Genomic DNA, 17,658 nt, shown 5'->3' on the forward strand with positions numbered 1-17,658 from the left:
GAACCGGTGCTGGAGATCCTGTACGTCGAGAGTGGGTACATTGATATTGAGGATTTCTGATTTGTCCAGATTAACCTTGAAGCCGGAGACGGAGCTGAACTTCTGGATGGCCGTCAGTACCGCCGGTAGTGTTGTTTTGGGCTGCGTGAGGGTAAAAAGGATATCGTCCGCAAAGAGAGTCATCTTATACTGGCGGCTTCCAAGTGTCACTCCAGATACACTATCAGTATTTCGTATAATCGTAGCGAATGGCTCTAAGAAAAGAGCAAAAAGCAGGGGAGACAAAGGGCACCCTTGTCGGGTGCCTCGCTCTATGTGAAAACTGGGACCGTAACCTCCATTAACTTTTACTCGTGCTGACGGTTGGTTATATAGCTGTCTAAGCCATAGAAGAAAATAATTGCCAAACCCCATTTTTGACAGGGTATGAAACAAGAAAGGCCAGTGCACCATGTCGAACGCTTTTTCAGCATCGACTGCAAGGAGCACGCATGGGATGTTTTCTTTACGGACCCACCAAAGGAGATTTACTGCCCGGCGTACATTGTCAGACGCCGATCTGCCGGGTATGAACCCTGCCTGGTCCGGGTGTACCAAATCGGGAAGGAGACAATTGAGACGTTCTGCTAAAATACGAGCCAGCAACTTAAGGTCCAGGTTGATCAAGGAGATCGGCCGGTAGGATCCGCAGAGAGTAGGGTCCTTGCCTGGTTTCGCTATAACCGATATGCCGGCCGTGTTAGAATGCATACTTATGACCTCACCGTCACGGAGGGCATTAAAGGCCGTCACCAAGGAAGAAGCCAAGATATCAGGGTAAGTTTTATAGTATTTACTGGACAGTCCATCTAAACCTGGGGCCTTGCCAGCCTTCAAAGCTTTGATCGCCTGTTGAATTTCAATAAAAGTAATAGGTTTATCAAGCCGGTCTCGTTGCTCTTCCGTCAGAACGGGTATATGCGAATCATTCAAATAGTCTTCAATAGAGTCCGTGGAGATATCTGTGCGGGCCTTATAGAGGGCTGCGTAAAAACTTGTGAAACAGCGATGAATATCCTGAGAATTCGTAACTAAAGTGCCCTTATCAGACTTAATCTTGGCTATACTGTTACGGAGTAATTCGCCCTTAAGTCGCCGGGCTAGCAGGCGTCCAGCCTTGTTGCCTCCCTCATAGTATATTTGTTTGGTGATGTTCAGTGCATGAGATATTTTCGCATTGTCTAAGGCTTGTAAATCATTTCGTACCTTGGTTAGTTTTTTGTAAACCGCATCTGCTGGAGTTAACATGTGCTGTGTCGATAGGGATTTTATCTCTTGGAGGAATTGCTGCCTCTGTTGCTCCGTATTGCGTTTACAGTAAACCGCCCGAGATATCAGCTCTCCGCGAACAAAGGCTTTAGAACAGTCCCAGATAGCCATAGAAGAGGTCTCCGTAGGATCTTGGTTGCGAAAGTAGTCTCGGAGGAGGTCTCCCAACCTTTTTACATAGGAATCATCATCCAAGAGGCTCTCGTTTAAGCGCCAGTATTGCGTTCCTCGGGCAGTATCTTTTAGATCAACGTCCAGCCACACCGGGGCATGATCACTCCATGTTATGGGCTCTATCTCCACCCGTTTGATAACATTTTGTAATCTTTTATCCACAAAAATGTAGTCAATACGCGTATATGTTGCGTGGGCCGCAGAGTAGAAGGTGTATTGTCGGGAGGTCGGAAAGCGCTGTCTCCATATATCTACAATATTCCATTTATCCAGTAAGTGCAAAAGCTCCCGCCGAGCCGCCCCTGCAGACGAAGACCCCGTACGCGAGTTGTCCAGGTGAGGCTTTAATGTTAGGTTGAAGTCGCCGCCCATAACCAGCTGTTGATCCGAACGAAGCAGTAGGCAATCCGCCACATGTCGCAGGAATTGTGACTGAGCGGTGTTGGGAGCGTAGACGTTAGCAATGGTAAGTGCTGATTGACCCACTCTGAGGGTCACCAGAAGAAAGCGTCCTCCTGGGTCTTCATATCGATGCAACACCTCATGCACCACCGACGTGGAGATTAGTGTAGCCACTCCTGTGTATTTGGAGCCTTGTGTACAAGAAGCATAAAACTGCGTGGGATAGTTCTTATGTCTCATAAGTTTCACATGGTGTCGCCGAAGGTGGGTCTCTTGTAAAAGAACTATGTCCGCTCGTAGGACATCAAGTTCTTGAAACAGTAACTGGCGTTTCCGATGAGTGTGCAGACCCTTGACATTCAGAGTTAAAAGTTTAATCATTGCACCATATAATATTCCCTACAGTAAAAAAAGAGTGAGCAATTCCCAATAGCATAGCATAGCACATCACACTAAATAAGAGGCAGTCACATGTTAGAAACAGCATATGTCGACATTGAAACCCAAAAACCCCCCCTACAGGTATAATTTCTGCCCAACCACCTTGGCAGAATCCCCTTCCCGCGGGGGCTCCAGCGCACATGGGGACCAACAGGAAGCTAGCTCCTCCCCTCCTCCGATCACCCCCCCCCCCCGTCCCTCATACATAAAATGTAAATCTAAACAACACAAAAACAGCGTTAATAATTAACAGTCATTACCAATGCTATTATTTAACACAAACCGGCATAGCAATATTGAATAGCACAACACAATGTCACCACCAAGAGAAGCATTGCAAATCTCAAGGACCCCCCCATAGTGGACCCCTGCAAGTAGAAAATCATAGAGGGCATCTCCTCAGGTAAACCAAAAGATCACCCCTGTTCATCCAAGTTATGGCCTTGTTCCACGGGCTGGCGGCGAAGTCGCCCACGGCCATTAGTTACCCTCTGCCAGCGCTGTTGAGTATCCTTCTCCGGTAGCTGAGTGCCTGAGGCAGGTATTGTAAAAGTGACCGGGAGTCCCGCAGCCTTGAATGCCTCCGCCGCCTCCCGCAGGGTTTTAATGCGATAAGTGACCCCTTGCATAGCAAACGAGAGCCCAAATGGGAAAGTCCACCGGTAACGTACCTGGGCACCGCGCAATATTTTAGTAGCTTCGCGGAGGTCGAATCGCTTCTTTAGGGTCATAGGCGCCAAGTCCTGATAAATAGCTATATCAACTCCCTCCCATTGCCAGGTAGGCTGAGATCGTGACGCTTCATAAATCTGCGTCTTTTGCGCGAAGCTGCTCAGGCAAACAATAATATCTCGTGTCCGGTTGTCAGCTCGCGGGCCCAAGGCTCGATGCGCGCGTTCGATAGCAATTACCGGATGGGGCTCGGCAACAGCCCCCTCCAACGTGGCAGTACCTTTGGTAAGAAAAAAGGAGCAGATTTTACTTGCGGTGTCCACAGCAACAGTGAAAGCCTCAGTTTCCGGGACCCCTCGTATTCTGATATTGTTTCTCCTCGTGCGATTCTCAAGATCCTCCAATTTCTCTAAGATTGCCTGGTTCTCATTCTGGAGTTGTGTGTACTGCGTAACGCATGACGCCATCTTGGAGGCCTGTCTATCTGTCCGAGTCTCAAGCTCATCTATCCTGGTGCCCATCGCCACCACATCATCCTTCAACTCCGTCATGGTAGCCATAAGATCCGCTTTATGCTGCTTGAGATCATTGCGAAGCTCAATGAACCAGCCGCGTATTTCGTCTCGGCTTGGGATATCGGCAAGTTGAGTCGCGGGGCCTAACGGGGCCGATTCTTCCCCGCCGCTCGCAGTACCAAGATGGCCGCCAGTCTGTACCTCGCCTTCAGGAGGTGGATCCGGCACTTGCTTTTGGAATCCATACTGTTTAAGATCCGCAGTTTTTCGTTTGGTAGCCATTATAATCGGGTCTCGACTCCCTCAGGCGTATAAATCAAGTTTTTCGTGTCGTTGTAGCGCTCCGGGACGGGGTAATAGTAGGGCAGTGAAGAGAGCTCCGCTTTCACACGTCCATCCCCTATGCGCGCTCAACAGCGCCCCCCTCCCCAATCATTTTTAACGCTTTTATGCCCTCAAGCTAATGTTTTAATGATCTGGAAAGGAATACGATGAGTGACGTTATCAAATTTGCAGATGATACAAAATTATTCAGAGTAGTTAAATCACAAGCAGACTGTGATACATTACAGGAGGACCTTGCAAGACTGGAAGATTGGGCATCCAAATGGCAGATGAAATTTAATGTGGACAAGTGCAAGGTGTTGCATATAGGGAAAAATAACCCTAGCTGTAGTTACACGATGTTAGGTTCCATATTAGGAGCTACCACCCAAGAAAGATCTAGGCGTCATAGTAGATAATACATTGAAATCGTCAGCTCAGTGTGCTGCAGCAGTCAAAAAAGCAAATAAAATGTTAGGAATTATTAGGAAGGGAATGGTTAATAAAACGGAAAATGTCATAATGCCTCTATATCGCTCCATGGTGAGACCACACCTTGAATACTGTGTACAATTCTGGTCGCCGTATCTCAAAAAAGATATAGTTGCAATGGAGAAGGTACAGAGAAGGGCAACCAAAATGATAAAGGGGATGGAACAGCTCCCCTATGAGGAAAGGCTGAAGAGGTTAGGGCTGTTCAGCTTGGAGAAGAGACGGCTGAGGGGGGATATCATAGAGGTCTTTAAGATCATGAGAGGTCTTGAACGAGTAGATGTGACTCGGTTATTTACACTTTCGAATAATAGAAGGACTAGGGGGCATTCCATGAAGTTAGCAAGTAGCACATTTAAGACTAATCGGAGAAAATTCTTTTTCACTCAACGCACAATAAATCTCTGGAATTTGTTGCCAGAGGATGTGGTTAGTGCAGTTAGTGTAGCTGGGTTCAAAAAAGGTTTGGATAAGTTCTTGGAAGAGAAGTCCATTAACTGCTATTAATCAAGTTTACTTAAGGAATAGTCACTGCTATTAATTGCATCAGTAGCATGGGATCTTCTAGGTGTTTGGGTAATTGCCAGGTTCTTGTGGCCTGGTTTGGCCTCTGTTGGAAACAGGATGCTGGGCTTGATGGACCCTTGGTCTGACCCAGCATGGCAATTTCTTATGTTCTTATGTTCTTAATGCTTGATGTTTAATGTTTCTCTCCAAATGTTTCTTTGAACGTTTCGTATGTTCTTATGCTCTTAGGTTCAATGTTTAATGTAACCGCCAGCCCACGACAGTTCTGTTTTACTGTAAACCGGTGTGATCTGTATATTTTACAGGAATGTCTGTATATAAGAATTCAAAATAAATAAATAAATAAATAAATAAATAATTGCAATGGAGAAGGTACAGAGAAGGGTGACCAAAATGATAAGGGGAATGGAACAGCTCCCCTATGAGGAAAGACTAAAGAGGTTAGGACTTTTCAGCTTGGAGAAGAGACGGCTGAGGGGGAATATGATAGAGGTGTTTAAAATCATGAGAGGTCTAGAACGGGTAGATGTGAATCGGTTATTTATTCTTTCAGATAATAGAAAGATTAGGGGGCATGCCATGAAGTTAGCATGTGGCACATTTAAAACTAATCGGAGAAAGTTCTTTTTCACTCAACGCACAATTAAACTCTGGAATTTTTTGCCAGAGGATGTGGTTAGTGCAGTTAGTACAGCTGTATTTAAAAAAGGATTGGATAAGTTCTTGGAGGAGAAGTCCATTACCTGCTATTAATTAAGTTGACTTAGAAAATAGCCACTGCTATTACTAGGAACAGTAGCATGGAATAGACTTAGTTTTTGGGTACTTGCCAGGTTCTTATGGCCTGAATTGGCCAATGTTGGAAACAGGATGCTGGGCTTGATGGACCCTTGGTCTGACCCAGTATGGCATGTTCTTATGACTATTGGAGGAATTAATCTGCATTCATTCCTGGAGAGGAGCATGTCAAGACGACATGTGGCACCCCCTCCAGTGATAACCACATCTATACTATTGTGATGTTGAATAAAGAAATGGAGAGGTATTCTCCAGGTACCAACAGGGAAGAAAGGAAGAGTAATAGCTTTGTGGTGAACAACTGAACTAAAGGCATGAGATATAGGATTTTACTTAAAAACATCTAAATTGGGTATCATCATCCTAGCCACCAAATTCTAGGAGGAAGCTTTAAAACTACTCCATTAATTGGAAAGAATCAGGAATAAGAGAAACAATCAATCAACATTAGTAACTGAATAAATTAATTGGAAGCTTAAAGATACAGATTAAAAGAATTAGAGCTGTAAATGGACTATTGAGAATAAGAACTTGTAACTGAACATTTTCATCGATTTTCCATCTTTAATCAGTAAAAGGTGAAAAACCATCAATTGCTTCCAGTGTGATTATTACTGCTGTTTACAAGAGACTTTAAATGTTGCAGTAACTAAGGAACAATGCTCTCTTCCCTCTCAGCCCCCAACAGGGAATTTTGAACATCAGAGAGGTTAAACATTAGGAGAGGACAGTTACATACTTAAGCCCATAACTGAGGTGAGATCTTTGGGGTTCTGAGATGGGACACTAGTCCAGGGGTTAGACGGGCAAGGCAGGGTTGTTTAAAGTGTTGCTCTCTAAAATTAGAGAGAAAAAAAAAATTTCCACCATCTAAAAAAAAAAGACTTAAGCATGAGGAAGCATGGGAGAGAAGATATTTAAGAGCAGCAAGAGTCATCTATTTCTGCAAATCTACTTGAGAATACATACAAAAAGTGTATTATAGGTGGCATCTTACCCTGTATAGGTTAAAAGAAAATATATGCTCAAGTGTCTGATGCGTGTTGGTAAGAATGTGGGGGCAGTGGACACAATGGGACATATTTGTTGAGGGATGTAGGATTACTCCTCCTTTTTGGAAGGACGCCCAGGATATAATTTTTGACATCACTAAGATTAAAGGTAAGTAAAAGGATGATAAGATGGAACTCAGCAGACCAATTGAGGAAGCTCCTGTGAAAATAGGCAATTTAATTATTCAAACATGCAAAGTAGCAGTCCATTGGAAGAGGGTGTGCTCTCCCTATGTAAACATTATGGGATGTTTTAGCAAATGCTTTTGCAGGAATAATATTTCAGTTTTCGTGGGGGTTTGGAAGTAGAACGAGACATGTAATGTAAGGGTTAGAGAGAAGTATTTGTGTTTGGGGGGGGGGGGATATGTGTTTGGTGGGCTTGCTGTGGATTTGGTCGTTAATGAGTCAAATGTGACATGGAAAGATGAAAACATTTTCTTATAAAAAGGTAATACAGCACGCTACAGACAGAGATAGAGTTGAGTGGGAGCTTTGTTGTATAGAACCCCGAGCCTCTCACCTCTGCTCTCTTCAGCATTTCCCACTTGTGAAGGATCTTCATCGCAAAGACCTTTTCCGTGCCCTTCAGCCTCACCACCGCCACCTGGTAGAGAAAAGCAAAAAGTTAAATGCTGCTGAACCTAGATGCAACAGGTGATGGGGATGAGGGGTGCAGTAAACAAAGGGGCAAAGTTCTTCACATCCAAATGTCCAAAGACTGGGGATGAATTGGCAACACTGACCCTTTCTACCCACCTCCCCCACTTCTTCCCGCCTTTAAAGATGTCATTTATGGAGGGCGCTGGAAACATGCTGCCAAGGCTTCATAACCCTGAAGCAGGTGCATGCGTGTGGTGAAAAATGTTATCGTTCTGGGACATACGATACAGATAAAGCTCCAAAATATCAAATCTGATACAATCTGCTGATCTGCAGATTTATCCCAGAGTGAAAAGCTCCCTTGGGGCTGGGCTGCCTGCCCCCATCAGGAGCCACTCACCTCTCCAAATGCCCCACGACCTATGACTTTCAGGATTTCAAAATCCTCTCTATGCAGGCGCATATCCTTCACCTTGGTGGCAAATGGTTTGGCTGGAAAAAAAAAAAAAAGACAAAATGTACAAAAGAATAAGACACGGCCTTAGCAGGAAATCTAAGAATCCCATTTTCTCTAAGGATGGTCAGACTATGGGTAACTATGTAGCATATTTATCATGTTGTATTCTACACTGCAAAGGCTTCTCTAGATTAACATCCTCTTTATCTTATAAAAGAAGGAAAACAAGCATTGGGGCAAAACTGGAACAAATCTGCTCCTTAAAGCACCCAATTTTCAAAAGCATTTACACACATAAGATTGTTTTATGCCAGTAAATTGCTTTTTAGAAAATTGCCCCAGAGATTGAGCATGTAAACATGTGGAACCCCTGGGCAGGATATAATCCATGTGCTGGACCCAGGGGCACTTAGAAATAAAATGGACCCTATCTGCAACCAGTTCTCCAGGATAGCTTTCACCTCTGAGGTCCACAGCTCACGGTGGGTGGAAGCCCATTTGCAATAACCAATATACATAGACCTTTTCCCAGTCTCTGAACACAGTACTGATAAAAATTACACAAAAGCAATATGCATAAGTCTGCTTTGACAATTCAGGCTGAAGATTGCAAGTATATTCCACAGATGGTTATAAAATTGCCCTCTTTATACATTTAGAGGGTACTTTTCAAAGTTGTTTACATGTACTTCCCTTTTCAAATCTGATAAAATCTGCAGATAAAACGTACCCACAGACATTGCAGTAAATAGGACAATCTAAAAAGTGCCCTCAGGTTCTTTAAAACGCAGTTTGCTGATATAGTGGATTCCCCTTGTGTGCACGAGCCCAGGCGGCCTTCAGGAAAACATGCACACGTCCAAACTTGCACACATCCAGGAATGCATTTCAGTAATCCATACACACAGGGATGTAAAGGGCAAGGGTGGAGGTGCATCACATATAGACACAAGCACATTTAAGGCAGTGAGCACTACAACATGCAGACATGGGGGTGTAGAAGGTGCAATGGGAAACACCAGAAACGCAGACAGAGGAACCATCACACACAGACATGGGTGAGCTGTCCATACAGGTAGGGGCATATAAGGCAGAGGGCATTATCACATGAAAACACAGTGCATTTAAGGCAGAGCACTATTTCTACACCAGGCCACAGGGCCCTACTCAAAGTCTCCTTCCATAGGCGCAGAATGGGAAAAACTGAGTGAAGGAGTGACCTTAGTGGTCAGAGCAACGAGCTGAGAACCAGGGTTCATATCCCACTAGCCTTGGGCAAGTCACTTTACCCTCTTGCTTTAGATACAAACTTAGGCCGTAAGCTCTCTGGGGTCAGAGAAATACCCACAGTACCTGAATGTAGCTTTCCTTGAGCTACCAATGAAAAGGCACGAGCTAAATCTAAATAAAGTCCTAACTAAAACCACAGTGCGGTTCTAACACATTTGCAGAAAAAAATCCAGTGAACCAGCAAAGGCCTCCATTGCAGGTGTCACGTGGGACTCTCCAGAACAGGGGCAGCAGGGGTGGGAGGTGGAGAGCACAGGCTAAAAAAAAAAGTTTAACATGAAAGATCCAGGAATATTTTCAAGATACCCTGTCACCAAAACAACCTGTCATCCTGCCCGAACCTGCTTGGGGTAGCCAGAATTACTGCATTCTTTCCACGACGAGCACGGGGAGTGGGCTGGTCCCGCACCCTCCACTGCACCCTCCCCCACTCCAACTTCCCAGGGAAAGAAACCATAGCACAGAGACACTGTACGTGCAGCCAGCCTAACCTGGCCCTCACCCACACTGGCCCTCCTTCCGCAGGAGCCCTCGCAGAAGCATGGCAAACAGCTGCAGGTCTTCAATCCACAATGAGTTATAAGTACAAAAACAATGACAAAAATTCCCCCAATGCCTTCAACTCAAAATTACTAACTGCCCCATTTCCTGGCTCCGTTTCTCCATCCTCCTCTAGTCTTATTCCTAGTCCTCTCTTTTTCACATTTTTTTTGTGAATAAGTATACAGTCTATCAGAGCTGTACAAAATGGTCTTCCCCTTCATCAGTTTTCATGCTTTACAGTTTCAGTGCAACACCAGAACAAGCAGCATTCAGAGCAGCTGCTGGACAAAAACGGTAGCCTCCTTTCCCTTTCAAGCTCACATATTTAATCAAAAGAATGATGTGGTACTCCCCCTCCAGCTTGGCACCCAGAGCAGTCACCGTTCTTGACCACCCCTTACAATCATTCTGGTGAAACTCCTCACTCTTGTACTGATTCACTTTTAGAAGAGAAGCGAGAGGCACACGTTTCAACAAAAAGAAAGAAGGAGCACTGGAATGAGACAAGATCAAATAAACAGCCCCCCTCCTATTCCTAGCCATCTGCGAACCTTATCACCCGTGATCATGCGGACCTACTGACCTCCCCACACGCAGACCTCCCCACCTGCCTTTAGCAACAAAGTCTCAGCTAGAAATGGAATTAAATCAAATCACAACCTATACCTGGTCAAGGAGAAAGCCTAACAAAAACATAAATACAAACAAATCTAAAGATTCTACAACAATCTACAAACACCAAAAATCAAATCATCGGAACTTGCCTACTGCTCTCCATTCTACTTCTGAATGTACAATCAATTAAAAAAAAAATTCCCACTAATCAATGATTATTATCCAACAACCACCAACAATATTCTGCATAACTGAAACATGGCTAAATGACAAGGATAATGTACTATTAAACCAATTATCACATCCAAATTATAATCTATTCCATATCCCAAGACAAAAAAGAAAAAGGTGGAGGCTTAATAATCTGCAAAAAATAACTCAAATTAACACTAAAGAAAACTGAAATCTACTCACCCTATGAAGTAGCCATATTAAAATCAAAACAAATTAACATCAGATTAGTAATGTACAGCATGCTTTCTTTTTAATTATTTCTATTTTATTATTAATGAGTTGATTTTATATATCTATATAGCTGTTATTTTATTTGATCTTACAACAGTTATGTGAACCGTTGCATTGGTCCCCTGAATGACGGTATACAAAATAAAGTTTACTGCCCTCGAGGCCTTCTCCAAAAAGATTGCTCACCCTTAATCAAAGTTTTCACAAAAGAATTCCCTTCTCCTGAAAGAACTTTAATTTTAGGAGATTTCAATCTTCATGTAAAACATGTTCCTAGAAACAATTGAAGCCTTAGGTTGGACTCAACACGTCTCTGAAGCCACCCACAAAGCAGGCAATACTCTCGATCTCATTTTCGCAAACCAATAATTTTAGTATAAAGACCAAACACACAATCCCATGGTCTGACCACCACCTAATCAAAGCAGACCTAATAAACAAAAGGCAAAATAGTGAAAAGCCCTGAAAATACAACTACCCTAACATTCATAAGGAAAATAAAAACTGAGACACTAACTTCTGCATTAGAGACCAAAATCTCCGATCTAAATCTAAACTGTTACAATGAGGCATTTATTTCATGGGATAATGATCAAGGAAATAGCAGACAAATTTATCCCAATCCAAAACACAAACAAAATAATTATAACCATAGAAAAATGAACCCCTGGTATAATGAAGAACTGAAAGATTCTAAAAAATAACTAAAAACTTGAAAAACATTGGTGAAAAAACCCTTCAGCCGAATCACTAAGAAGATACAAAATCATACCTGTCTCATTACTGAACCCTTACAAATAAACAAACAAACAAACAAGCAGACTATGCAATACAGATACATGAGCAATGTTCAACTCAAAACTTCTGTTAGAGACAGTCAAGAGTAGGGGAAAAAAAAACCAAACAAAAAAAAACTCCTCTTCATTCCAATCATCAAATAATGCATTCACTAAAATGTTCATTCAATGGCTATTCCACAACTAACTGAAAAAAAAAATGAAAAAAAAATCCAGAGACTGAAACAAATCACCTTTACCCACTCTCCTTACAATTCAGAAGTCTCAATTACAAATAATAATATATGGGCTTTGACACAGTCTCAAAACTGGAAATAAGCAAAATCATAACTAAACTAAAACCAGCTACTCACCCCCTTAACCTGATACCAGCATCCTCAATAGAACAAGTAAACCAAACAATAACCCCTATCATCACAACGTTTGTCAATCTTGCCCTTACAGAAAGATACATGCCCCAAAGTCTAAAACAGGCAGTTATTAAACCAATTCTGAAGAATAAATCAGGAAGTTCCGATGACTGGGTTAACTACCATCCAATCTCTAACCTAACCTTCCTTGCGAAAATTCTCCAAATAGCTTTTCTTTCCCAATTAAAATCTCATAACCACAAGACCCTATATCCTAACCAATTTGGATTCCAGAAGTATCGCTCAGCAGAAACTCTCCTACAATCCTTAAACTCTATACTGTGAGGCTTTGACTAACGAATCATAGTGCCTAGTACTGATAGACTTAACTGCAGCCTTTGATACTGTTGACCATAGTATTCTATGCCATCAGCTGAGAAACATAGGGATTGTCGGAAATGTACAAAGCTGGTTCACCTCATTCCTCGCAGATAGATCTTTCCAGTTAAAACTAGACAACCACAATTCAGACACATTCCCATGCACAACTGGTGATCCGCAGGGTTTAGCGCTATCAGTAACCCTATTATATACATGCTTCCGCTGTGCAAATTTCTAACAGAGCTAGGAATTAATTTATTTTTATATGTGGATATGCAATTCTACATCCCTCTTAAAATACATTTGATAAAATAGCTTCTCTCATCTCAGAATATTTGATCACAATTAATGAAAAACTTGCACAACTGAAACTCTCGAAGAACCCCAAAAAAAAAAAAAATCAGCATTAAATTTGGTTAAACCGAAACCCTTGAAAACCTATTCCTCCAGGTATTGATCTTGGAAATCACCATTTAATCCCAGCTACTTATGTAAGAGATTTAGGAGTCCAAATTGACAATTTAACAATGAAAGCCCACATTAGCAAACCAATCAAATCTGGATTCTACAAGCTGTGAATCCTAAACTGGCTGAAACCTTTACTATGCACAGATTTCAGAACAGTATTATAATCTCTAATATTATATCTTGATTATTGTAACTTCCTTCTTCTAGGACTTCCGACCAGTCACTTAAAACCTACAACTACTACAGAATGCCTCTGCCAGACTTTTGACTGGAACAAGGAACGATCACATCTCCCCAACTCTAATAGCACTACATTGTATAATATTCTTGACTGTACAGGGAGCAAAAGTTCTAACAATAATATTCAAAGATTAATATGAACAATGACATGATTATAGTGTTTCAGTCAAACAACCAACAAAATAGTACAGGAAACAGTCTAATTATCCCACCAACATCTGCCCCCCCCCCCCCAAATAATAACAGCTATGTATATGCATGGTAGAAGATCATATACAGTAAAAATATACATATGTGTCACAAAATAATCAACAAGCAATGTCTTGATGAATGGACATGTAAACTGCAATAAGGTAAAAAACTAGCTCTGATAAACATATCGATAAGGGATAACACCCATGGAGAGACAAATCAGTCTTGACAATATGTAGGAAAAGGCAGAAGTGCCCTCAGGGTATAGGATATTAGGAAGATCGCCATATAACATACGGCCGCCATATCTTCTGAAAGGAGGGCAGTTGGTGGCATCAAGAAGCCGTAATATAAGCCATGCAATAGTAAAAATGCAACAGAGACAGCACTGACTGTAGGGAAGGAACAGTAGTTTGTTGCCAATACAAAGCCAATTCATAACAGGCTGTGACATAAATAACAGTTTTGTCATCAGGTTTATCTAAATCTTTGGTCGGAATATTAAGTAAAACCACTCGAGCATCCGGCTCAACCATAACTCCCAATACAACAGGTACCCGCCCTAAAATCTGTTGCCAGAATGCTGCACCATTTGTGAAAAAAAGAGCCATGTTGACCACATTGCCGCCAGCAAGCATCCTCCATAGAGGAATACACAGAGTGTAGTTTAACCAGAGTCAAATACCACTGGTACAGCATCTTATAGCAATTTTCTTGTAAAGATGCAGAAACAGAACACTTACTTGCATACAAAACCGCTAAGTCCCAGTCAGATTCACTCAAAGTTTCCTCAAGAGTTCCCTCCCAGGCACGTATGTGTGTGAAGGTGCAGTTATTTCTTTATTAAGTAATCTGTAAAGCTTGGAAACAGAACCCCGCAGCTTATCTGCTTGGTCACAATAACGTTCGAATATAGTTTTGCCCTTCCTCCCACAAAGAAACAGACTTCTGAGAAAGAATGAAGTGTATCGGGGCATAAGCTACAAAATCTGATGAGCGGATATTATATTTTTCAGTTAACTCCCCCAATGAAATGAACTGACCCTGTGATAATAAAATGCTCAATCTGGAGAATGCCCTGCTTCTTCCAAAGGTCAAATACTTCCCCAGGACCTGGAAAGGAGACATTGAGAAAAAGATGTGTTAAATAAAAGTATTTCCCTTGCCCTACCAACTGAGTAGAGATTAAGGAAGGTGGGAAGTTAACCAATAACCGCCAAGGCAAGGGGGAAGTGGCATAGATCCTACTAATGCTTGCTCAATCTTAACACATTGTTTCCCCGTAAAGGTGCGATGAAAAATCAAATCGAAGCTCTAAGTTGACAGGCTGCGTAGTACCAGAGTAAACTGGGTACTCCCAACCCTCCCCACTCTTTGGGTTGAAACACAGCTAATCAGGACACTCTTGGGGGTTGGTACTTCCAAACGAAATCAAAATACCTTCTTTTGCCAAGTACGTAAAAGAGACGCAGATTGGTAAAGTGATGAAAAATTATAGGAAGCATGGCAAAATATTCGTTTTTATAATGGCAATATGGCCTAACCAGGAAAAGCGGTCTCTATGCCATTTCTCCAGATCTTTGCTAATAGCAGTCAATAAGGGAACATAATTCAGGGAATAAATTTCAGAAATACTGGAGCCTATAATGGACCCCTAAATATTTATATAGTTTCTTGGCCCATTTGAACAGGAATCGCAGCTTAAGAGCACCAACCTCTGCCTCCATCAGATTAACATTTAAAATCTCAGATTTTTCAAAATGAACCTTAAAACCAGATACCTTGCTGAACTGTGTTAATTCATCCACTATACCCTCTAGTGAACGATCAGGGCTGGTTAGGGTAAACAATGTCATCAGCAAAAAGGGACATCTTATACTGTGAGTTCCCCACTTGGACCCCTACAATCCGAGAAGAAAGGCACACAATAATGGGGACAGTGGGCAGCCCTGCTGCATACCTCTCCCCACTGCAAAACGTTCTCCATACCCCCCCCCCATTATATTTCACACAGGCCTTTGGAAGCTCATACAGTTTCCAAAGCCATTGCAGGAAAAAAGGGCCAAAATACATCTTTTCCAGAGTCTTAAAAAGGAAAGGCCAATGAACCAGGTCAAACGCTTTCTCAGTGTCAATAGATAAGAGGGAAGGAACATGCTCTTTATTAACCTACCATAAGAGATCCACTATTTTGCGTATATTGTCTGCCGCTGTATGATTAGGTATAAACCCAACCTGATAGGTGTGCACTAAATCTGGAATAAGCCTATTCATCTTTCAGCCAACATCCTAGCCAATATTTTAAGATCTAAATTAGTTAGAGATATGGGGCAGTAAGAACTACATAGAGCTGGATCCCTTCCTGACTTTGCTATAATAGAAGTGCCAGCTACATTAGAATTATGAGATAAAAAAAAAAGTCACTATCCCTTAAAGAATTAAACATTTCCATTAAAAGGGCTACCAAGAGATGTGAAAGTTTTTTATAATAGCCACAAGAAAAGCCATCCAATCCCAGATGATTTCCCATAAGTAATTCGATAACTTGCAACACTTTGGAAGTACTGATGGGGATATCTTAAAACTGCTGCTGTTCAAGAGTAAGAATGGGCAAGGGAGTCATGGCTAAATACGAGTCAATTGCAGCGTCCTCAATAGTTTCCTCTGGAATATAAGAAGCCATAAAATTGGGAAAAACACATTTCGGAATGGAAGTCAGAATCTCTCCTTTTGAGTTTTTAAACTTAGCAATGGAACCCTGGATTATCTGAGCTTTCAATCTTTTTGCCAAAAACTGCCCCACCTTATTGCCCCCTTCAAAATATACTTGCTTAGTAAGATCAAGGTGATATGCCAGACGATCATCATCTAAAGACTGCAACTCAGAGATAATTGATGAAAAATATTTTTCGATTGGGTCAGCATAAGGGATCAAGATAAATCTGTAACTATGTCAATCAGTTGAATCAGTCTTCTCTCTTTCCTGCTTGGAGAAAGTGGAATGAGAAATAGTTACCCCCCCCCCCCTCGAATAACCACCTTTGAGCAGTCCCAAATTGTCCCCTTAGACACAGAGGGTGGAATTGAAGGAAAAATACTCTTGTATCTGTTTCTGTAAGGCCCCCACAAAAGGTTTTGTCTTTAAGTAGGCTTTTATTTAGACGCCAGTATCTTTGGCCACTATTAGTATCCTGAATGAGAACATCAACCCATACAGGAGCGTGGTCTGACCACGTGATATTGCCTATATCAGCCTGAATCACTCTGTTTTGTAATAGTTTAATCAGTTAAGAAATAGTCTAATGCCTCTGTATCGCTCCATGGTGAGACCGCACCTTGAATACTGTGTACAATTCTGGTCGCCGCATCTCAAAAAAGATATAATTGCGATGGAGAAGGTACAGAGAAGGGCTACCAAAATGATAAGGGGAATGGAACAACTCCCCTATGAGGAAAGACTAAAGAGGTTAGGACTTTTCAGCTTGGAGAAGAGACGACTGAGGGGGGATATGATAGAGGTGTTTAAAATCATGAGAGGTCTAGAACGGGTAGATGTGAATCGGTTATTTACTCTTTTGGATAGTAGAAGGACTAGGGGACATTCCATGAAGTTAGCATGGGGCACATTTAAAACTAATCGGAGAATGTTCTTTTTTACTCAACGCACAATTAAACTCTGGAATTTGTTGCCAGAGAATGTGGTTCGTGCAGTTAGTATAGCTGTGTTTAAAAAAGGATTGGATAAGTTCTTGGAGGAGAAGTCCATTACCTGCTATTAAGTTCACTTAGAGAATAGCCACTGCCATTAGCAATGGTTACATGGAATAGACTTAGTTTTTGGGTACTTGCCAGGTTCTTATGGCCTGGATTGGCCACTGTTGGAAACAGGATGCTGGGCTTGATGGACCCTTGGTCTGACCCAGTATGGCATTTTCTTATGTTCTTATACGAGAAGAGGAGAAGAGTAAAAGGTATAAGTTTGAGAAGTAGGGTGTCGCTGCCTCCAAATTATCCATGAGACTCCACTGAGACAAAATAGAGAGTATGTTCCTTAATCACTTTGAAGATAGACTGGAGAAAGAGTAACTTTGGATTCTAGGAAAATTAAAGTCCCCTCCCACAATCAAAAATCCCTCTACATATATGTCAATTATAAAACTTTTCCTCAGAATGCAAAAAATTCAGTTGATCACTGTTGGGCACATAGGAGGTTAACAATAATGAAAATAACTCAGACTGATTTTAACTAGAATAAGCCTGTCTTGTGGGTCAGCCAACTGGAACATAAAGTCATGGACAAGGTGATGAGAAGAAACCCCTACTCCTGCATACCTTCCCCCCTTAGTACTCGCAGCCAGATACTAATGTCGGAAATCTTTTGAAAATAAGACGCGTTCATGTCTTTTCTGCAGATGAGTCTCTGATTAATGCAATAGAAACTTTTAAATAGGAGAGCTCACGATAGAGAAGGCTGTGCTTCCTATGGGTGTTAAGTCCCTTAAATTAATAGACAACAATCTAGCAATCATAGGGATAATAAGAAAAGAAAGA

The 17,658-nt window shown here is 41.9% G+C and overlaps 1 protein-coding gene across 2 annotated transcripts in view; it reads right to left on the reverse strand.

Moving 5' to 3' along the window:
• CDC42BPG (CDC42 binding protein kinase gamma) overlaps positions 1-17,658 on the reverse strand; it is a 217,607-nt gene that overhangs the window by 170,552 nt on the left and 29,397 nt on the right. For both annotated transcript variants that reach the window (XM_029611052.1, XM_029611053.1), the window contains exons 2-3: positions 7,710-7,801; positions 7,230-7,313 (exon numbers count right to left, since the gene is read on the reverse strand). In XM_029611052.1, coding sequence (XP_029466912.1) covers positions 7,230-7,313; positions 7,710-7,801 — 176 coding nt within the window. The remainder of the gene's footprint in view (positions 1-7,229; positions 7,314-7,709; positions 7,802-17,658) is intronic.

Source organism: Rhinatrema bivittatum, chromosome 8, assembly GCF_901001135.1.
Source record: "Rhinatrema bivittatum chromosome 8, aRhiBiv1.1, whole genome shotgun sequence".
Lineage (NCBI taxonomy): Eukaryota > Metazoa > Chordata > Amphibia > Gymnophiona > Rhinatrematidae > Rhinatrema > Rhinatrema bivittatum.